The 21,146-nt window shown below is 47.3% G+C and overlaps 2 protein-coding genes across 3 annotated transcripts in view; one reads left to right on the plus strand and one right to left on the minus strand.

Annotated features, from left to right (window-relative positions):
• The window catches only part of ZNF263 (zinc finger protein 263), a 29,216-nt gene extending 21,276 nt beyond the window's left edge, over positions 1-7,940 (minus strand). The window contains exon 1 of one of the 2 annotated variants that reach the window (XM_067706843.1): positions 2,453-7,940. The gene's annotated coding sequence lies outside the window, so the exon portion shown is untranslated. Of the gene's footprint in view, positions 1-1,209 lie in introns of both variants that reach the window. The other variant, XM_067706842.1, reaches the window with a different exon arrangement.
• On the plus strand, positions 6,902-20,756 carry MEFV (MEFV innate immunity regulator, pyrin). Its single transcript, XM_067706869.1, has 9 exons — positions 6,902-7,355; positions 9,657-10,472; positions 12,432-12,811; positions 13,237-13,332; positions 16,406-16,636; positions 17,052-17,074; positions 18,927-19,042; positions 19,219-19,251; positions 19,786-20,756. Exons 1-9 carry the CDS (start codon positions 6,908-6,910, stop codon positions 19,842-19,844), a joined length of 2,202 nt encoding a protein of 733 aa, XP_067562970.1. The 5' UTR covers positions 6,902-6,907; the 3' UTR covers positions 19,845-20,756.
• The last annotated feature ends 390 nt before the right edge of the window (positions 20,757-21,146 follow it).

Here is a 21,146-nt window from a genome sequence, read left to right on the forward strand (position 1 = left end):
AATCCCTGGTGGGGGAACTAAGATCCCGCAAGCCAGGCAGCCAAAACAGAAAAAAAACTGTTTACAGTTTCAAACTAATTGGCAAGTGTGGTAGGCAGGGGAATGTTCCAGAAGAATGACAAAGATCTGAATGAGAAGGTGCCCTTCACACCACCATGCTGGTGAATTCAGTCTGGTTATGTTTACCTGAGACTAGAAAGTAGTCTTGATGGGAAGGACTTAAACAAACAGAATGTTGGAACTAGAATTACAGCTAGACCGTCTATTTGGGTATTCCTTCTTTTTCTTTTTCTCCTGCAGTAGATTTAGATCAAAGGAAATCTTTCTTGAGGGTGAAATATGTAAAACAGTTAAAAAGCAGGGGCTGGACTTCCCTGGTGGCACAGTGGTTAAGAACCTGCCTGCCAATGCCAGGGCACACGTGTTCCACCCCTGGTCTGGGAAGCTCCCACATGCCACGGAGCAACTAAGCCCGTGTGCAACAACTACTGAGCCTGCATGCCACAACTACTGCAGCCCGTGCGCCTAGAGCCCATGCTCCACAACGAAGAGAAGCCACTGCAATGAGAAGTGCGTGCACCGCAACGAAGAGTAGACCCCGCTCCATGCAACTAGAGAAAGCCCGTGTGCAGCAACGAAGACTGAAGGCAGACAAAAATAAATAAATACATAAATTTAAAAATAAAATAAAAAGCAGGGGCTGCTCTAGCTGACGTGGGGGGGGGGTTGGGGGGAGGAGTGTCTGTCGAAAGACCCCTGCTAGATTTCTCCAGGTGGACTTCAGAAAGTCCATGAACCCCCTGAAATGATATACGAAACTGTAGAACTATAGATGCATGTGCTTTTTTCTGGACACACACACAAGAAAAACAAACAAAAGGGAATTCCCTGGCGGTCCAGTGGTTGGCAACTCAGGGCTTTCACTGCCGGGCTGGGCTCAGTCCCTAGTAGGGGAACTAAGATACCGCAAGACGCGTGGCGCTGCCAAAAAACAAACAAAACCCCCCAAAACAAAAAACACTACCCTTATGGTCCATAAACATATCACTAGATTTTTCAAAAAGAATCATGATACAGAGTAGTTTAAGAACCTGCACTCTAGGGTTCCTAGGGGTAGCGTTTGAAAACCGAGAAGACGGCAGTGCTGGTGTTGGGTTCAATGATCCATTTCACAGCTCTTACCAGGACTGGAAATTACCGTTTACCCACCTCTCTCCTTCCCAGGAGATAAGCGCCCTGTGGCAGGGATACTGCCTGCCGTGACCACCCTCGCCGCTGTTGACACAGTAAGAGGTCCACAGTAGGCCCTCGGTAAATATTCGCCGTAAAACATGAATGATCTATAGGCTTGTCAGGGGCGGAAGACTGGGGATCTACGGCCCCAGTGCAGCCCCGTGGCGCCGAATACCGCGAGTTGGGGTCTTCACGTGCCGCGCTGACTCCACTTCCCGCTGTGTCCGGGATACCAGCAGCTTCGGCCGCTCCTTCTCAGCGCCTGGAGTGCGGCCGCTCGGGCGGGAAGCAGCTATAGGCCATTGCGGTTGCCAATCTTATCAACGGCGGCTCAGCCCAGCGCCCCCTAGTAGACGTAGGTGCCGGAGGGCCCGCCCACCCGCCCTCCGATTGGCTCTTCATACTCCCGGAGCCTCCTGGGAGACGTAGTTCAGAGAGTCATCGCACAAACGCCGACGCCGCGGGTAGAGACCCCGGGGTGAGTCGCGCATCTCGGACTTTTCCCTCCCTCCGGCAGGCCCCACGGGGTCCCGGCAGGGATGGTGCGCCGGGCGGGTCTCCACCCCAGCGCCTGCCCGCCTGTCACTGCCCTGCGCAGACACTTCCCCTTTATCCTGGGGCCGTTCTTCCCGCAGACAAACCTCTCCTGCCCGAAGCGCGGGGTTTGGGCGGAAGGGGTCCTGGAGGTGATGGCAGTGAGGGGCAGGGATCTGCTGTCCACCTTTGTAGACACCGCCCACGACGTGCCAAGCGCTGGACACCAAAGAATGAAGCTGGCACTTCTCCCACGGTGCCAGGCGCGCTTGCAATCATCTCATTGAATTCCAGAAACGACCCGTTTGACAGACAGGAAAACAAATTCAGAGAGGTCGAGTAATTTGCCCAGGTCACACAGGTCCTAGATCTTGGATTCCCATATCTCCTCACCACTCCGGGCAGCTTCCAAACTCATAAACAGTTTCAATGCAAGGTGGTGAACAGGAATGACCGGAGCACCAGGCAAGAGGGGTCAGCTCTGCCAGGGGTGGGAGGTGGGAGTTGGGAGTGGGGGCAGGATTATGTAAACCGAACCTCAAAGGGTGCGGGGAAGGGAAAGCAGTTGCCTTTGGCTGTCAGGGACTGTATGCTCAAGGCGAGCCTCCTAATAGGGTCCGTATAAACACTGGTAGAACAAAACATTTTTTTTCAATTTTTTAAATTGTAAGATGTTGGGACTTACCTGGCGGTCCATGGTTAAGACCCCACTTCCACTGCAGGGGGTACAGGTTCCATCCCTGGTCGGGGAAACTAAGATCCCAGATCCCGCATGCCATGTGGACAGACCAAAAAAAAAAAAAAAAAAAGTTTAAATACATAGGAAAATTTAAAGAGTAAAATGAACACCCACTTACCCTCCATCTAGGTTTAACAATCAGAATAATGTGTACTGCACTTTATAACTTATAAACGCTCTTGCTTAAGGTTACCATAGTGCAAACAAAGCTCTCATTTGGTAAGCCGATTGGAGACCTATTCTGACACCACTACTGCATCACCTGGGACAGGTCAAAGCCACCCACCGCAACCTACTTTGGGAAGTTGGCTTCCTCTCCCTGCTTTCCCATTCTGCTCAGGAGGTCGGAGGTTGTCCCTGAATTTGGTTCACCCTCAGAGACCACAGTTACAGTATGTTTCTCAGAGGGAGTTCATTGCCTGGAAATTCTCTTTGAACTTGAATGGTTAGCCTCTCAAAGTCTCAGATTTCTCCCTTAAAATTCAATATACTGGTGGGTGAGGGAGAGTTTGGGTCACAGAGGGATCCATTATTTTCAGTTCCAGGTTAACAAAGGAACTCTTCCACGATCTTCTCAACAGGTCTTTCCATTCTCTTAATAAGAGACATGTATTATATTCAAATACAGTAAACCTCCTTTATCATGATGGTTGCGGGGACAGGACTGAAATCAGCTTTGAAGCTAAGCTAATTATAAAATACTTTTTAAAAACTATCTTTTTTATTATAAAATACATATTGATTTTAAAATCCCAAAATGATAAAAAAATGAATGTGGTAGAAAGTGATACCCGTGATGACCAGGAATGGAGAAAAGATCCGGGTGTCTGAGCTGTGCATCACTTAGGAGGAGAGCAAAAGTTGGACCCTTTGCAGCAGTTGCATTGGTTTTAGATTTGTCATGTCCCCAAATAAAGGCACAGAGGTACAGGACTGAAAGCTGCTTTGAAGGTTACAGAGGTATAGTCACAGAGGTACAAGAAAGAAGAGTTCATCAACAATCCATTTTACTTGTTAAATCAAACATTTAAAATGCATCCCAAGGACTATAATCCTATTTTCACATTTCTTCATTTTAAATCACTGGAACCTCAAAAAATGGAAGCTCTGTGAACCTCTCTTGACCTAGAAAGGCCTCAGTGGCAACAAAACACTGCCTTTCAAGAAGTCCCTGCTTCAGAATTGCCCCTGTTGCAAAAAGTGTCACTGAAATTGCAAAATATCCTGCTGTAGACTGGAAAGCCCCACTTCCTACCCGATTCTGTCGTAGCTGCCTTAGTCTTAGCTTAGAGGAGTTTCCTGGCCAGACAAGATAGTGTCAGAGATCCCAGGAACACGAAGGATGCTTTGTGGCATTGCACGATTTCATCATTTCTGTCTCAGCAGTGGGAGACTGCCTTCCGGAATCTTGTACAGGTCCTGGTCCCAGAGAAACCCCAGTTAAAACCCTTCTGGCCCAACGTGAGAATTTCACACATCTGACATTTGCACCATAAAAGTGCATTTGGGTTCATTCATTTTTTAGGGAAGTTGTTGGGTTTGGGTATTATTTTCTCACCAGGATCCAGAAAACTGGATGCTGTCAGCTGTTAAACCCCAAACACTTAATACTCTGTAAGATATAAAGCCCATGGACCAATTGGAAGCCTTGATCCCAGGTTGGTCATACAGAGGGGATGTTTGTTCAGCCAGGCAACAGAATGCTGTCACTGACCTGTGGGAATGGTCAGCATGGCCCATTTTGAGCCTCGTTGGTTGCTGAAAAGGTGACATCTACAGTTAGTGGTGAATAGTAAAATAACAAAGTACCATCATGCAGGGAGACAATACTGCAAAGTGGTTAATAGAGTGAGTTTGAACCCTGGCTCTGGGCAAGTATCTAAGCCACTAATCCCGGCTGTAAATGGAGATGATGAATCCTGCACTGAAGGGATACTGCAGAGATTTTAGGGAATAATGGATATAAAGCACAGAGTTAAAAAAAAAAAAAAGCACAGAGTAAGCATCGTTGAAGGGTAATTGTATTACCAACAAAACATCTGTAAGCCAAACATTTCATGAGGAACACACAAAGTTTAATCCAGGATGTGCAAATGATGCCAACTAAGTGATAGAAATACCACCATTTTGCAACCACCACTCTAGCAACTGATTTAGGAAAGGATCATCTATGAAGGCTAACACCATGGGGTGAAAGATTGTGAGGGAGCGAGACCTTTCCACACACCGAGGTTCCATATTAATTACAAAGAAAAAAATGGCCTTTTACAACGGAGAGATCTCAAGGAGGCGTGAATGGACCCTCAGTCTAATGAGGAGACAATCACACAAATCTACATTGAGGGACACTGTGCTTGGAACGGACTTTTCAAAAACATTTTTTTTTTTTTTTAATAAGAGGGCTTGACGAAGCAAGCCTCCAGGTCTGAGACCTCACCCACTGTCCCCACTTTATTTTTTATATTTATTTATTTATTTTTGGCTGCTTTGGGTCTTTGTTGCTGCACGCGCGCTTCCTCTAGTTGCAGCGAGCAGGGGGCTACTCTTCGTCGAGGTGCGTGGGCTTCCCTTGCTGCAGAGTACGGGGCTCTAGGCGCCCGGGCTTCAGTAGTTGTGGCGCACGGGCTTAGTTGCTCCACAGCATGTGGGATTTTCCCGGGCCAGGGCTCGAACCCGTGTCCCCTGCATTGGCAGGAGGATTCTTAACCACTACGCCACCAGGGAAGCCCTCAAAAACATTAATGTCTTGAAAGAATTTTAAAAGGTGAGGGGAATGTGAAAGTGTTCTAGATAAAAGGAGACTACAGAGATATGGCAACTAAAGGCAATGCAGGATCTCTGATTGGATCCTGGATTGGGACAAAAAAAAGCTATCAAAGACATTACCAGGACAATTGGGGAATCTGATTATGGAAAGCTTGTAGTATTGTAACAACATTAAATTTCCTGAGGGTGATAATACTACTGTGATTATTTAAAATAATATCCTTGGGAATTCCCTGGCGGTCCAGTGGTTAGGACTCGGCGCTTTCACTGCAGAGGGCCCGGGTTCAATTCCTGGTCGGGTAATTAAGATCTGACAAGCTGAGTGGGGGCAGCCAAAAATAAATAAATAAATAAAATTTAAATAAATAAATAATAAGGTAATATCCTTGTATCCTCATTCTTAGTATTTAGGATAGCTAGGGTATTTGAAGTGATATCTGACATGCTTTCAATTTATTACGAAATGCTTCAAAAAAACAAAAAAGTGTGTGCATGTGTGAGAGAGAGAGAATCACCAAACATGAAATGTAAATTGTTGCTGAACCTAGGTAAAGGGTATATAAGTGTTCATTGTACTATGCTCTCAAATTTTCTGTGAATTTGAAATTTTTTTTTTTTTCAGTACGCGGGCCTCTCACCGTTGCGGCCCCTCCCACTGCAGGGCACAGGCTCCGGACACGCAGGCCCAGCGGCCATGGCTCACGGGCCCAGCTGCTCCGCGGCATGTGGGATCCTCCCGGACCGGGGCACGAACCCACATCCCCTGCCTCGGCAGGCGGACTCCCAACCACTGCGCCACCAGGGAAGCCCTGAAATTTTTTGAACCAAAAAGTTGAGGATAAAAATCAATGTAGCAGAAAGACACAGCCGTTAACAGAGGAAGCAGTCAGCTCCCCCCATACAAACTCCATTAGCTTTGGAGCCACCGCTGAGGCCCCATACTGGGCTGCAAGCCCTAAGAACGACTATGCCTTTTTCACCCTTGTTTCTCCAGCATCCTGGTCCAGAACACGTGTTCAGTACATGTGCATGCATGACACCCTCCCTCCAGAGTCTGCTCCCAGGAAGCCACGGCAGAGTTAGCGCTGGGACAAATAAATCAGGATGGTGGTCCCAGGCGTCGCGTTTCGAGGCCTTCGTGTTGCTGGAAGAACCAGACAACTGGAACTACATCAACAGGGGCGACCCCAGGGCTTGTCTCCTGGTGGTGCCCTTCTGGCCTCACCTGCCTTCTTGGGCAGGGAGGGGCAGAGCTTGCAGGGCTGTATTTGCTGCTCCCCATCCCCCTGTCATTGGCTCCAGAGGGTCAATAAAACCCCAAGAGTCTGGAGAAGAGCAGTTGGCCAGAGGGGCTGACCCTTATCATGGTTCTCTCCAGCATGGGACCAGGGGCTCTGTTCCCCACACTCCCACCCCCGTATCCTGGGAGGGGAGAGGGAAGCATCTGACTGCCTGCCCAAAGATCCAGAATCTGGAATCCAATCCCAGACCCTTCCTCAAAGACTCATCCACCACTATGCAGTCCAGCCCAAGTCAGTGAGAGCTGGGTGCTGACGACCAGGTGTCTGACAAGGCATTGAGTCCTCCCAGCTGGAAAAGCCTCTGAATTTGTAAGAAAGAGGACACAAACCAACAATGACATACTCACAGCCTTACTCTCAGTTCCCACCAAAACACAGAGCATTTCCTGTGCCTTTTCCGTTATTTCACAAGCTGCTTCTTAGTCTCCCTCTGGGCTCCAGGACAGACAGCTGCTTCTCCCCTCAGAAGCCAGACAGTTGCCTCCAGCCTCTCCTGGTCAATGCCATGGCCAAGACCCGTAGTGACCATCTGCTGTACTCCCTGGAAGAGCTGGTGCCCTATGACTTTGAGAAGTTCAAGTTCAAGCTGCAGAACACCAGCCTGGAGAAGGAGCACTCCCGGATTCCCCGGGGCCAACTCCAGACAGCCAAGCCAGTGAAGCTGGCCACTCTGCTGGTCACCCACTATGGGGAGGAGGACGCCGTGCGGCTGACCCTGCAGGTCCTGAGGGCCATCAACCAGCACCTTCTGGCAGAGGAGCTCAACGGTGCAATCGGCCCAGGTAAGCGGCCCCATGCGCCCTCCTGCCCCACTGCGACTGCTGGCTGTTTGCAGAGTGGGGTGGAAGGTACAAGAGGGACCAGTTCGGCCAGTGCGTCCTGACTTGGGGGTTAGGAGTCCGAGGTCTGCAACAACCCTGGTGACTTTAGCCAAGCAAGTCCTTTCCCCCTCTCTGGTCTTGGAAGCTGGAGTAAAGCTAAGGCTCTCAATGGCTTTTTTAAAAAAACCCAGAAGCATGAGGTTCTGACTATGGGGCAGAATCAGGAAAGGCAGGAGCTGGATGTCTGTTGGTAGAGAATTCCTCACTTCATTTGTCATTAACACTTACCTACAGATGAGTATCTTTGGGTGAGCAAGAAACTAACCACTCCTGTCAAGAGGGTTGATGGGTAATCTCACTGTTATCCACTTCATTTCAGTTTTGAGTTCTTCTCTAACACGTTACAAAGATATTTTAAAATTCTAAAAGGACTTTCTCTTTCCTTATCTTTTCCTTCCTTCCTTTCCTCTTTGTCTTTCTTTCTCTCCTTCCTTCTCTCTCTCCCTTTTCCTTTCTTCCTTCCTTTTTTTTTTTTTGTGGTACACAGGCCTCTCTCTCACTGTCGTGGCCTCTCCCGTTGCAGAGCACAGGCTCCGGACGCGCAGGCTCAGCGGCCATGGCTCACGGGCCCAGCCGCTCCGCGGCATGTGGGATCCTCCCAGACCGGGGCACGAACCCATGTCCCCTGCATTGGCAGGCGGACTCTCAACCACTGCGCCACCAGGGAAGCCCCTCTTCCTTCCTTTTATCTTATATTTCTTTCCTTTTTTCCTTCCTTATCCTTCTTCTGCTACTCTTTTGCCGTAACTTTCTAATTTTATTACATTGTGATCAAAGACTGTGGCCTATTTGATTTCTGCTTTTAAAGACTTTTTTGGGGACATTTGGGGTGGAGGGGCTAATCTGTGATCAGTTTAAAAAACTATTTTTCGATGTTTGAAATTTTCTTCTATTTCTAGACTTTAAGAATACATTAGGAATGCTTTCCATGTGCTTCTATGAGGTAGAAGAGTTTACATAACATAAAAATTCTCTGCTCTTTGAAAGAGTGATAAAGCTAAACTGTAATCTGAGTCTGGTGTAATTTGATGAGTAGAATTTTAAAATTAATTTTTTGTATTTTAAAATCTGGTTATTCATCTCTTCAGGGTTTCTTACCAGTTCTTGAACCAGTTTTCATAACATATTTTTCCTAGAAAGCCAATAGCAAAGTGTTTTAAGCAACTTTAATTTTAATAAGGGCTTTTCAAACCAAAAATTAAGGTGCTAATTATAGGTTATTTTCATTTCTTTATTAAAGTAGTGGTTTTCAAATTGTATCCCAGGAAGACATTTCAGGGATTCTTTAGAATGTTAGCAAATACTTGATTCAAATTTTATTAACTAACTTACAAAACTAACAAATTCATATTAAAATGAGTGATTAACCAAATTTTAAAATATTGGAGGCCATCAGTGTGACAGTTCATGCTTGAACTTTTTATGGAGACCCTAGAATTCAGCCCTTCCTGTCATTTCTGTTTAATTAAACATTGTTCTGAAATTTCCAGGCAAGCTGTCTTTTATAAAAAATTACCATTGGGCTTCCCTGGTGGCGCAGTGGTTGAGAGTCTGCCTGCCGATGCAGGGGACACAGGTTCGTGCCCCGGTCCGGGAAGATCCCACACGCCGCGGAGCGGCCGGGACCGTGAGCCATGGCCGTTGAGCCTGCGCGTCTGGAGCCTGTGCTTCTCAACGGTAGAGGCCACAACAGTGAGAGGCCCGCGTACCGCAAAAAAAAAAAAAAAAAAAAAATTACCATTTACACTTATCTGTGTGAGTTAGGATTTTCTTCACTTCATGAAACCAAAGGGGGAAAAAAACTCAAAATAAATTAGTTTCTGAAGTTTTCACTGTCCTTCATGACCCCGATTTCAATTTTTTGTGCTGATCTTTATTGACTGATAAGTGAGTTTTGTAGATCTGTAAATCGCACACAAATGTATACCCATAAACTGGGGTTTTCACTTATATATTAAGAATTCTATGTAAGACCTTATATTGGAAACAAGTTCTCCTGCCTAAAAAGTTTAAAAAGCACTATTTCAGAAATAAGATAGCAGATAATTAGTATGTTCTTATTTAATGGTAATTGACTGCTGTTGTCTAGAATGTCCTGAGCTTCTCTAATTTCCAAAGGGATTCTGTCTTCTCTCCCTTCCCCCAAACCTTGAACCTGAGCACTGGACATTTTCATGCCTTTCCATCTCATTGTCTTTTCAGGGTGTCAGGTAAAAGAAAGTGACACAGACAGTTCAGCAATGTCTGGTTCCTCTGGGGAGAAGCCCAAGAGTCTGAAGATATCAGATGGCCTGGAAGGTGACAAGCAGCGACAAAGTGGTGATGGGGCTGGCTGCCCACCATCCATCCAGCCCGAGGCTGGAAGGGGGCCCCAGAAGAAGCCCCTGGGCAAACAGAGAGATCAGAAAGGCTCTGAGCGCCTGGATGTGCAGGGCAAGCCAGGGGCCAGGAACACAACTCTGTCTTCCAAGAGAAGCCCCTTTCCCAGCAAGCCACAGGGGGAGAAGGGGAGCAATGTGGGGGTCAGGCTGCGCAGGAACGCCAGCTCTGCAGGAAGGCTCCAAGGACTCTCCAGTGGGTCGTTTGCTGGGTCCCTGGGAAGGAGAGAATTTAAGATATCTGAAGCATATTTACCTTCAGGAAAGAAGCGACCCAAAAGTCTTGAATTTACCATTTCTTCAGGAGAGACAGAACCTCTCAACCCAGAAACTCTTATGCTTCAAGAGAAAATGAGATGTGAGAATCCAGGCTCAGCAGCCACTCTGAACACAGGGGCTACTGTGGCTGCAGAGAAAGGATCCAGGAAGCCAGAACACGCCATGACTCTGGAGGGGGTAGCACTCAGGAATACACTTTCCAGTGTATCGTTGGCTGGAAAGAAGATCTGGGAGCATCCAGAGTCCACAGTACCTGCAGAGAAGAGTGGAACTGAGGCTCCAAAGACCTCTAAGGCCTTGGAGGAGGTGGTAGGTGGTGTGCTCCATGATCCTTCAAATCCAGAAGTCCCTCCATCTTCAGGTAAGAAAGGACCTCAGAATCCAGAAGACCTGGCATCCTTAGGAATGATGACCTTTGCAGGTTTCCCCCTGCAAACCTGCTTTTATCCCCACTGTATTCATTTCACTGGATCTCTGGGTCCCCCTTGAGGTCCTCCACCCTTTGAGAATCTGATGTAGGCTCTGAATCCTGAAAAATGCATATCTGCACATTTTCATAAAAATGTTGCATACATTTCAGTTAGTTAGTTCTTAGACACTCTGAAGTCCTTCTTTAGAATTCCCAAGGGCTTCATGGACCCCAGGTTGAACATCTGAGAAAGATTGGGTACAAATATCACCTTCTCACAATACCTCATGGCAGTATGTCATGGGGCTGCGATTCTGCTATTCGCCTCTGTCTGGGCAGGGAGGGAGCTGTTGGCTAAAGTCCTAGGTCTCTTTTACTAAAGAGGCAGAAATTAGGATGGTGATGGGTTGTGAATGACAGAAACGCCAAAATAACATAACTGAAACAAGATAGACGTTTGTTCCTCTTTCACATAAATGACACACAGGTGGTCCAGGACAAATGTGGTACACCGTGGTCAGGAACCCAAGCTCCTGCTGCTTTTCTGCTCTACGGAGTTTGCTCTTAAGGTTGTGGTCTCAGATGGTGGCATCCTCATTCCAGGCAGCAGGATGGAGGGACAAAGGAGAATAGTATCACTTAGGGAAGGTTTTCAGAAGTTTCTAGATGCTGCTCGTGATGCCTCCATTTACTTCCTCTTGGCCAGAATGTACAGGCACGTCGTGGGTTTGGTTCCAGACCACTGCAATAAAGAGAATATTGCAGTAAAGCAAGTCACATGAATTTTCTGGTTTCCTGGTGCATATGTTTATACTATACTATCATCTATATTAAGTGTGCAATAGCATTATGTCTAAAAAGAAAAATGTACCTACCTTAATTTAAATATACTTTATTGCAAAAAAAAAACTTTATTGCTAAAGAATGTTCACCATCATCTGGCAACACAGCGTTGCCACAAACCTTCATTTTCTTAAAAATGAAAGAGTCTGTGAAGGACAATAAAGTGAAGTGCAATAAAGTGAGGTGTGTCTGGAGTCACATGACCACATCTAACTGCAAGGGAGGCTAAGAAATGGTTTTTTTGGGTGGTGGCGGGGAGCAGCCATATGGACAGCAATCAATACTATCACAAGGGAAGGAGAGGAAAATGGTCACTGGGGAGCTCGCAGTCTCACTTGCAGATGTGATGTGAATTCCTGGGACCCTGCAAGAGGAGGAGGCAGGAGGGGACTCGTGGATTGAGTGCGTTTCTATTCCTCCTGTATCTCCTGTCATTTCTGCTTTATGAAGCTGTGCTATGGTCTTGGGGCAGAGCTGGTCATAGCTGTAGGTCATCATGGTGGGCTATACCCTTCAGCCTGTAAAGTCCCCTTCTTTACTTTCACTTCATGCTTCCTGAATCTGGATGTGAGCAGTGGCCCATTCATTCCTTCATTCAACACGCACTTCCCAAATGCTCACCACATGCCAGGGATTCTGCTAGGGGCTGGAGGTCTGGCCATGAGCAAGTCACCATCCCTTGGGAGCTCTACTCAAGTTATGAGCAGTCTAGGTGGTGGTTAAGTGGCAAACACCAGTCAGAATGTCTTACTGTCTTTATATCACCTGTTATCAGTGTGCGTGCAGGAGGAAGGCATAGAATTTGTAGCAAAAGGCCTTTCTTTAGGATAAATGCCCAAGAATTCCAATCCTCAGGACTGGTATGAAATCTATCCCTTAGCCTTCAGTCCCAGTGGCTCCTTTGCTACTTTGCTGGAGGGAAGTCGGGGAAGGACAAGCTAGGAAGGGGCCTCAGTCTAACCGAGAATGTACGTATCCCAGGCACGGACTCTCGCTGTGATTTGCAGCATTCCTTGGTAACATCTTGGGTTTGTCACTCATGAGATTTTTCCACTGCTATGTCCCCAGGGAGACGGCAGGACAAGGCTGTGTGTCCCCTTTGCTGTGCCCAGGAAGGAGACCCGGTTGGTGGCAGCTGCGTGCATGTTTCCTGCAGCTGCCCCGTTGCTTCTAGGGATCCTGAGGTCTCACGTGGCTACTCATCCAGCTGCCCTCAGTGCCAGGACTTGCTCCCGGGGAAGAGCCATGGAAGCCTCGAGTGGCAGGAGGGCCTGCAGATGGCCAGCCTGAGCCCCAAGTCCCTGCCACAGTGTGAGCGTCACATGAAGCAGGTCCAGCTGCTCTTCTGCGAGGACCACGGGGAACCCATCTGCCTCATCTGCGGGCTGAGTCAGGAGCACCGAGGCCACCGGGTTCGCCCCATTGAGGAGGCCGCCCTGGAATACAAGGTAGGGCTTTCTGCATTGGGGTCCTTCTCTGCTGGGCACTTGAACACATCGGGGCTTGCTTCATTTCCCCCAAAACCCTGGGAGTTGGTACATTGGCCAGCATCTTTGGGCTGTAAATGGCAAACACAATACAAAGTAAGCCAACAAAGAGGGATTTACTGGTTCATGTAGCTATGGGAATCTAGCTTTAGGTATGGCTGAATCCAGGTGCTCACAAGAGGTCATTAGAAATCATTCTCACTGCCTCTTGGCTCTGCTTCCTTTGGTGTGATGGATTCATTCTTCCTCTTTCCTGCGTACCTCTCCCTGTGCTCTTGGCTGCCTCACCTTCAGCTTTATTCCGTGAAGCAAGTTTTCCCATCTAGAGTTGGCACCAAGATGGCAGGAGCCAAGTTCAAGCTTTGACAAATGCTCTTTTTTTCCAGAAACAAATTCAGAAGCAGCTGGAGCATCTGAAGGAGTTGAGAAAATCTGGAGAGGAGCAGAGATCTCAGGGGGATAAGAAGACAGCAAACTTCCTGGTAAGGCTAGGGTGGTCTGTGGCCAGTCTTTGCCTGGATTCACCCCTGCAGAAGGAGGGAGGGAACCGAGAGTGAGCAGGGGTCCCTGATGTCCTGTACTGGTTCACAGGGAAGCAGAGCCGATCACATAGTTAGAATCACCTGCTCTTGGGGGGCAGGGAATAACAGGTATCAAAGGATGAGCTTGTCCCTGGGGAGGGAAACCACCTCCAGCAAGAAGTGGAATCTCCCAGGACCCTATCATGCTTTCTTAGACTCACCACAAAATGGTTTAGAGAAAGGAATGCCAGTGGCTGTAGCTGAGGAATGGGACTGAGGAAAGGGGAGGAGAGACTATTCAACTTTAAATACTCCTCTGTATTGTTTTTATAATTGTTGTTGTGGTCTATTGTACTTTTTTTTTTGTACAAAAACCATGTTGATTTTTAAAATTCAAATGCTTAAAGTAGACATTTTCTTTAAAACTGTGGTTTTAAAGAAACGCCACAGATCTCAATAAGTACAACTTAGTGGCCTTCCTGTTAAGCTGTTGTCCAGATTCGGATGCGTTAAGTTGCTCCTGTTTTCCCTGCATGCGAAGGAGCCTACCCCCAGAGCCTTGATTTATCTGGTGCATTTCTGTTGGTTGGATCCTGTCTCCCACTCTGAGTTCCAAACTTCTTCAGGGACCCACCACACTGCAGTGGCAAACAGGCAAAGATAACAAAGGGCAGAAATGGGAGGAGGGTGGCATTGGTCCAGGTGTCTGACTTTTGGGAAACTCTTGAGTTGTAGTAAAATGAAAATCCTTTCCTATAATCCCAGGTGACTTGGAACTTGTGGATGGAGCAGAGGTCAGGGGTGCCCCCCCCAAGGAGGGTGAGGCAGGAGCCTGGGCTGATCAGGGAAACCCAGGGAGACAAGAGGGTTCAGCCTTCCCTTAAGATACAGTGACACGGGCTCTGTGGAAAGGAGATGCTGTTTTCAGGTCTTCGCCTTCTCCTCCTCCTTTTTACAATAATTAAAGGAAATATTTTTAATCATAGGGAAGGGGTTGGGAAAGCTCTTCTTTACAGCAGAAACCCAGATAAAACAAGTATAGAAGAATAATTGAATTAGAAAATTTCCACTATACAATTGACACCGACAGGGATCAGCAACAGATACTAAAATTTTTAGAGAAAATCGTTAGAGAACAGGATATTTACACACTCTCAAAGTACCACTCCCCAAATTACTTAGGAATTATAAAGGAAATAATATATACTTACAGTAGTGATATCTGGTAGACGCTTCCTTAACCAAGCATCAATCCTAGTATGACTATGATGATGATGGCAAACTGGACAGTCTTTGCCTCCCAGTGGGGTATGCTAGAAAGAGCATGGCATTAGGTCTATGGTATTCTTGCCCCAAATGTTTCTCCTGAATTTAATCATGAGAAAAATTATAGAATTTTAGAATATAGGCCATTGAATGAGACAACTGACCCGTCCTCTTAAAAAAAAAGTCCACGTTACTGCCGTCAACAACAACAAGAAGTGTTCCAGACTCCATGTTTAGGAACATCACATTGGAAACTTGAAACTGGCCACGGTGGGAATATCAACACCACAGAAATGGCAAATACCACAGCCCAGCCTTGGCTGATTGTTTTGTTGATTGTCTAGACTTAGAAAGTGTTGGAGAAAGTGTGACTTGTGCAGACCAGATGCACAGGTGCATGTCTGCGGTGCTCCATTCTAAAGACTGAGAGAACACTCTTCTGCACCCGAAACCCAGGACGTGATTCAGCAGGGCTGCTGATGTCACAGAGGAAGGAGTGAGATTCCACACACATCGAGTTTATAGTCTTATTCCTTAATTACAAGAAAATACCAAGCAACATCAGAACCACTCTCGTGTGTCGACTAAGGGACTACAGTGGGTGGAGGAACAGGAGCCGGGCAAACATCCACGAAGCATCCTGTGAGGCCCTGGGCTCTCTGGAATTTACACGAGAGTTCTGTCCACTAGTATTTTTTGTTAATTGTGTGTATCAGTTTAGCTAATAAATGAATGTGCCCATATTAAAAACAACGACAAAAGGTGAAGAAACTTTTTTGGTTCAAAAGAACTGAAGACTTAATCCTGTCCTTTTGAGCCAAAAATGAGATTTCTGCTGTCCAGTCCTAGTAGATCTGAAGGGCCCTCTCCCTCCTTGGAGGAAGGAAAGATGCCCTAGAGCCACTTCACATGTCCACAGAAGCTTTTTAGTGATGATGAGAAAGAGGACGGCAGAAGAGGTCATGGTTGGCCAGTGTGCAAGAATATTGGAAGTCAAGTTCACTTGCGTTCAAATAGATGGACTGACTGACTCCTTTCAGGGCAGTCTGAGACTGTCGGGGAGTGGAGAGAACTCTCCCTCCTGGAGACTTTGTGGTCCTGACCTTGTCTGTTTATGACTCCAGACATATGCAATCCTCACGCTGCCTTTCAAGGAAGGAAGAAGGTGACACCAGTTATCTTAGTGTTCTGGGGCTGCCCTTGCAAAGTACCATAAACTGGGCGGCATAAACCACAGAAATGTATGCCTCCCACAGTTCTGGAGGCAAGGTGTTGGCAGAAATGCTTCCTTCTGAGGGCTGTGAGGGAAGGCTGCTCCAAGGCCTCTCTCCTTAGCTTTTAGGTGTCTCCTTCCCCCTGTGTCTCTTTACATGGCATTCTCCATGTGTGTGTATCTGTGTCCAAATTTCCCCACTCCAGTGGCCCACCCCACTCCAGCACGACCTCATCTTAACTAATTGCATCCTCAATGACCCTATTTCCAAATAAGATCATATTCTCAGGTACTGGGGTTAGGACTTATAACACATACATTTTGGAGGGGACACAATTCAATCCATTTTACCAGGTTTTAGGGCATTTTCCAAAAGCCAACCTGTTCTGGAAGGTTCCAGCTCATTTTGCCTCCTACTCTGGAATTCAGGCCTCCAAGAGGCTGAGGAAGCCTGCTCTTACCCACCTCCAGGAGGTGGGCTTCTGCGGGTTCCCTGGGCACACACGTCTACCTCACCGCATAGGCCCCTACACCTCCCTGACTTCTGTTCCCCAGAAACAAGCTGAAACCCAGAAGCAGAGAATCCAGTACCAGTTGGAGCAGTTATGCCAGTTTTTAGAGCAGCAAGAGCAGCTCTTTGTGGCCCGTCTGGAGGAGCTGGGCCAGACCATTGGCCAAGTCAGGGAGACATATGGCACCCGGGTGACAGGGGACATCGCCCTTCTCGACAAGCTGATTGGGGAGCTGGAGGCCAAGCAGTGCCAGCCAGAATGGGAGCTTATGAAGGTAAGTGTGGCTGGGCCTGGCCTTCCCCCATCCACTGTGTGCAGTAGGGTGACATGGGCTCCCAGCACTGCCATCAGCTATGCCCAAGCCAGTGGGTGAGGCTCTTAGGGCCAGGGGTGGGACTTGGTCTTGGTGACCCACAATGCCCAGGCCCCTTCAATGAATTCTCAGGAGCCCAGGATGGCCCAGTATCTAGGGGATCCTGTGACATCTCCCAGAAGAGACCAGCAGAGTTTGGGTACAGTTATGTGCAGGCCCCAGCCAGGTGCCACCTCAGCAGATTAGAATTAGAACTGGGGAGAGGTGCCCCATTTTTGCTGACACTGTGGGGCTGGGAGCCCAGGAGGAGAGGCCAAGGAGTCAGCACAGCCCCTATGAGACTGGTAATAGAGAACTTCCCTCTTTTCTCTCCTAGGACGTCAGAGTCACCCTGCACAGGTACCAAGAGGTCCCCTGATGATCCCTTGGGTGTACTGTAGGAAGTATTTGGGGAGGCAGACCTAGGAGGGAGATGATCCCAACCCGCGGCCTGTGGCTCCTCCCTGGGTCCTCCCATCTCCTGCAGCTTCCGAAGGTGAAGGCCTTTCTGGACTTGTGTAGCAAGAATGGGAGCACAATCAGGAGGGGGAGCATGGGGTCAAAGACTGGACCAAATGAACATGGCCTGTTGTGTGGTGGTGGCTTCATAAGAAACCCCCCCTAACAGACTGTGTCCCATGCAATTCGCCTTATGAAAACTGTTCCTGCAGGAGTGCTTGTGGCCACAGTGAGGGAAGCACTTTCCAGGAGTGGATCTGCTAAGCCCAGCAAGCAGCGGAAGGGAGGGAAGAGTAGGGGAGGGGAGGGGAGGGGAGGGGAAGAGGCTGGACCTTCCAATTGCCTGGGGGAGCTTTACAAAATCCTGACATCCAGGTCCCCGCAGACAAATTAAACCTGAATCTTCAGGAGTACAACCCAGGCATCAATTTTTTTAAGTATTTTTTTGGTGGTAAAATATACATAACAAAATTTACCATTTAAAAATGTACAGTTCAGGGCTTCCCTGGTGGCACAGTGGTTGAGAGTCCGTCTGCCGATGCAGGGGACACGGGTTCGTGCCCCGGAACAGGAAGATCCCACATGCCGCAGAGCGGCTAGGCCCGTGAGCCATGGCCGCTGAGCCTGCGCGTCCGGAGCCTGTGCTCCGCAACGGAAGAGGCCACAACAGTGAGAGGCCCACATACCGCAAAAAAAAAAAAAAAAAAAAAAAGTACAGTTCAGTGGCTTTGAGTACATTCGCATTGTTGTGCAACCATCACCATGATCCATCCCCAGAATTTTCTCATCTTCCCAAATGGAAACTCCATACCATTAAACAACTCCCCAATCTCCCCTCCCCCAACCCTTGGCAACGACCATTCTACTCTCTGTCTATATGAATCTGACTACTCTAACTACATCATATAAGTGGAATCATACAATATTTGTGTTTTTGTGTCTGACCTACCTCACTGAGCATAATGTCTTCAAGGTTCATTCATGTTGTAGAATGTGCCAGAATTCCATTCCTTTTTAAGGCTGAATAATATTCCATCATGTGTATATACATTTTGTTTATCTATTCATCCATCAGTGGTACTAGGTTGCTTCTACCTTTTGGCTACTGTGAATGATGCTGCTATGAATATCGGCATACCTATATTTGTTTGAGTCCTGCTTTCACTTCTTTTGGGTATATCCCCAGAAGTGGAATTGCTGTATCATACAGTAATTCTATGTTTAAGTTTTTGAGGAACTAGAGTACTATCTCCCGTGGTGTCTGCACCATTTTACATTCCCACCAGCAATGCTCAAGGGTTCCAATTTCTCCATATCCTTGCTAACACTTGTTATTTTTTATTTTTTTAAATAGTAGCCATCCTAATGGCTGTGAAGTGGTATCTCATTGTGTTTATTTTTCTCACTTAATATCATTTTTATTTCAATAGAAAGAAAAAGACTCAGGGAAGTGTAATTAATTTGACATAAGTAATTCTGGGCTGAGCATTTCAACATTAGTACCACTTTATGGCCATTATCAAAACTCAGTGATTTTGATACCAGTGGTTTTTAAAACTCCCCCAGGTGATGCCAATCCATGGCCAGAGTTGAGGACCAGTGTTTAGAACTTGAAGCCCAGGGAGAACTTTCTTTGAGAAGCCAAGGCTGGACTGGGTGTGCCCTGTGGAGGCTGCACCTCCCTTTCAGCTCATGAGACCCTGGGCTACCCCCACGCTCCAGGCCTCTTGGGCCAACAATCTTTTGTCTCTAGGGCCAAGAAGGTGACTGTCCCTGAGCTGTGGGCCACCCCTCCAGAGGTGAAAGAAAAGATCCACCTGCTCTACCAGAAATCAGAGTTTGTGGAGAAGCGCATGAGGCACTTCTTGGGTAGGTGGGCTTGTGGGAAGATGGGAGGCGCCTGCTCACCTCCTCCCTGAGAGCCACGTAGCCTGGAGCCCCCTGGTGTCCCTTCTCCATCCCCCACGGCCTTTCTGACTCTGCCTTCAGCCCCTCCCACACCTGTCCCTACCTGGGAACCTAACTCAAACTCCTTCTCCTTTTAGAAACCCTGCGTTCAGAAATGGAAATGTTCAACGGTGAGTCCGGTGGTGGTAGTATGTGTTGGCCAGGGATTACTGCAATTTTCCCTTGTGCTGTTGATTTCTGGGAATTATTTAGAAAAGAGAAAACACCTGTAACAAAGGTGGGAGCAAAGTCATGACAAGTCCTCACAGGCTCTGTGCCAGGGTCACTGACTGTCAACTCACCAGAGTACAGAGTATCCAAGGCAGGCCTGGGTACCAGAGAGGAAGGGGTTATATCCAAGCAGAGGAAGCCGAGTCCTGAGCAGGGAGAGGGAGTCACTGTCTTTCCTTGTTGTGGGGACCAGGGTAGATTTAGCCCTCTGAATGGGAATGCTCAGGATTTTTCCCATCTCCTTTTCTCTGTAGTTCCAGAAGTGACTGGTGGTCAGGCACCCTGAGGCAAGTAGACCTGGCCTGCTGGGTCCCTGTGCTGTCCCCCAGTACATTCCAGAAGAATGACCCTGTCCACGTTTCTTGGATGTGGGGAGAACCCTGTGGGGATGTTGCCCATGGACCTCAAGCTAGGAATTCTAATTCTCTCTGCAGTTAATGTGATTCTGGAAGCAGAAGCTGCCCACCCCAACCTCATCTTTCATCTTCTCTGATGACTTGAAGAGTGTGAGACTTGGAAAAAAAGTGGGACCGTCTACCTGCTAGTCCAGAAAGATTCTATAGCTGAATCATTGCCCTGGGCTCTCTGAGTTTGCTTTCTAGCTGCCATTACTGAGAAGTGAAGGTGGGAGACAAGACAGGGTGGGTCCTGGGTGTCTGCAAGGCAGCCACGAGCAGCAAGGAGAATATGGCTCTCTCACCAGAGAATAGTTATTGGGTAGAAATGATGATGAAGTAAAATGAGTGCCAGGCGTCCAACTTTCCCTCCACCCGGATGAGGGAGCCCCCCAGGCATGTGGGCATCTTCCTGAACTACAAGACTGGGGACATTTCCTTTTACACTGTGACAGCCAAATCCCACATCTCAACATCCATTGGCTTCTTTTCCTCTGGGCCCCTTCAACCTATCTTCAGCCCCAGGACACATGATGGAGAGAACATGGATCCTCTGAATATCCGTCCAGTGGGTGGCCAGGGGCCTCACTGAATATCCAACACTTTGCATCTTTCTTCAGGCTCCTGCCCTGTATCTTGAATCCATACATTCAACAGTCATTATTGAACACCTACTGGGTTCCAGCTGCTGTGGGGAATATAATCAATAAGAGAATAGGCCCTGTGCTCAAGGAGCTTATGGAACAGAAGCAGAAGTAAGCTGGGTAAACAAATATTGGTAAACCAAGGGTAAAGAGAACACATGTATTGATGACATGCCATGGATTTCAGAGAAGGAAGCACACAGCTGTTGCTTAATAAATCCTCGTATGAATTAGCACTCTAAGATGCTTCTGAGACAGAGAGCCCACCCTCGTTTTCCCTCAGGACTCCATGGCAAGGATGTGTTCCCTCATTCTATCCTCCCTTTTGTTTTTTATAAATAAAATTATTTATGAATAATAACATCATAGAGCTTACATAGATGATCATTAACCATAACTTTTTAATTTTACAAATGAGAGTTTTGAGGCCTGGAATTAATGCATTTTGTTTATTTACTTATTTTTCTACCAGTGTTTGGGGACTGATTTTGGGCTAAAAGCAGCACCAGTTGCTGAGATTACAGAGAGAGCAAGATAAAACTTCTGCCTTTTAGTGAAAACCTTAACTGTAGTAAGGATCTGAACAGTAAATGTGTAAGCCCAGAGCAACATAGGTACTAAAATATAAATATATATTGGAACAATATGTGAGCATGTTACAAGTAGTAACTGAATAGAGGATTCTGAGAGAATTTCACAGAGTACTTTAAGTGAGTCTTAATGACTAAGAATTATTTTGAAAAGGAGTGGTGAAAA

The sequence above is a fragment of the Pseudorca crassidens genome, chromosome 15 (assembly GCF_039906515.1).
Source record: "Pseudorca crassidens isolate mPseCra1 chromosome 15, mPseCra1.hap1, whole genome shotgun sequence".
NCBI lineage: Eukaryota > Metazoa > Chordata > Mammalia > Artiodactyla > Delphinidae > Pseudorca > Pseudorca crassidens.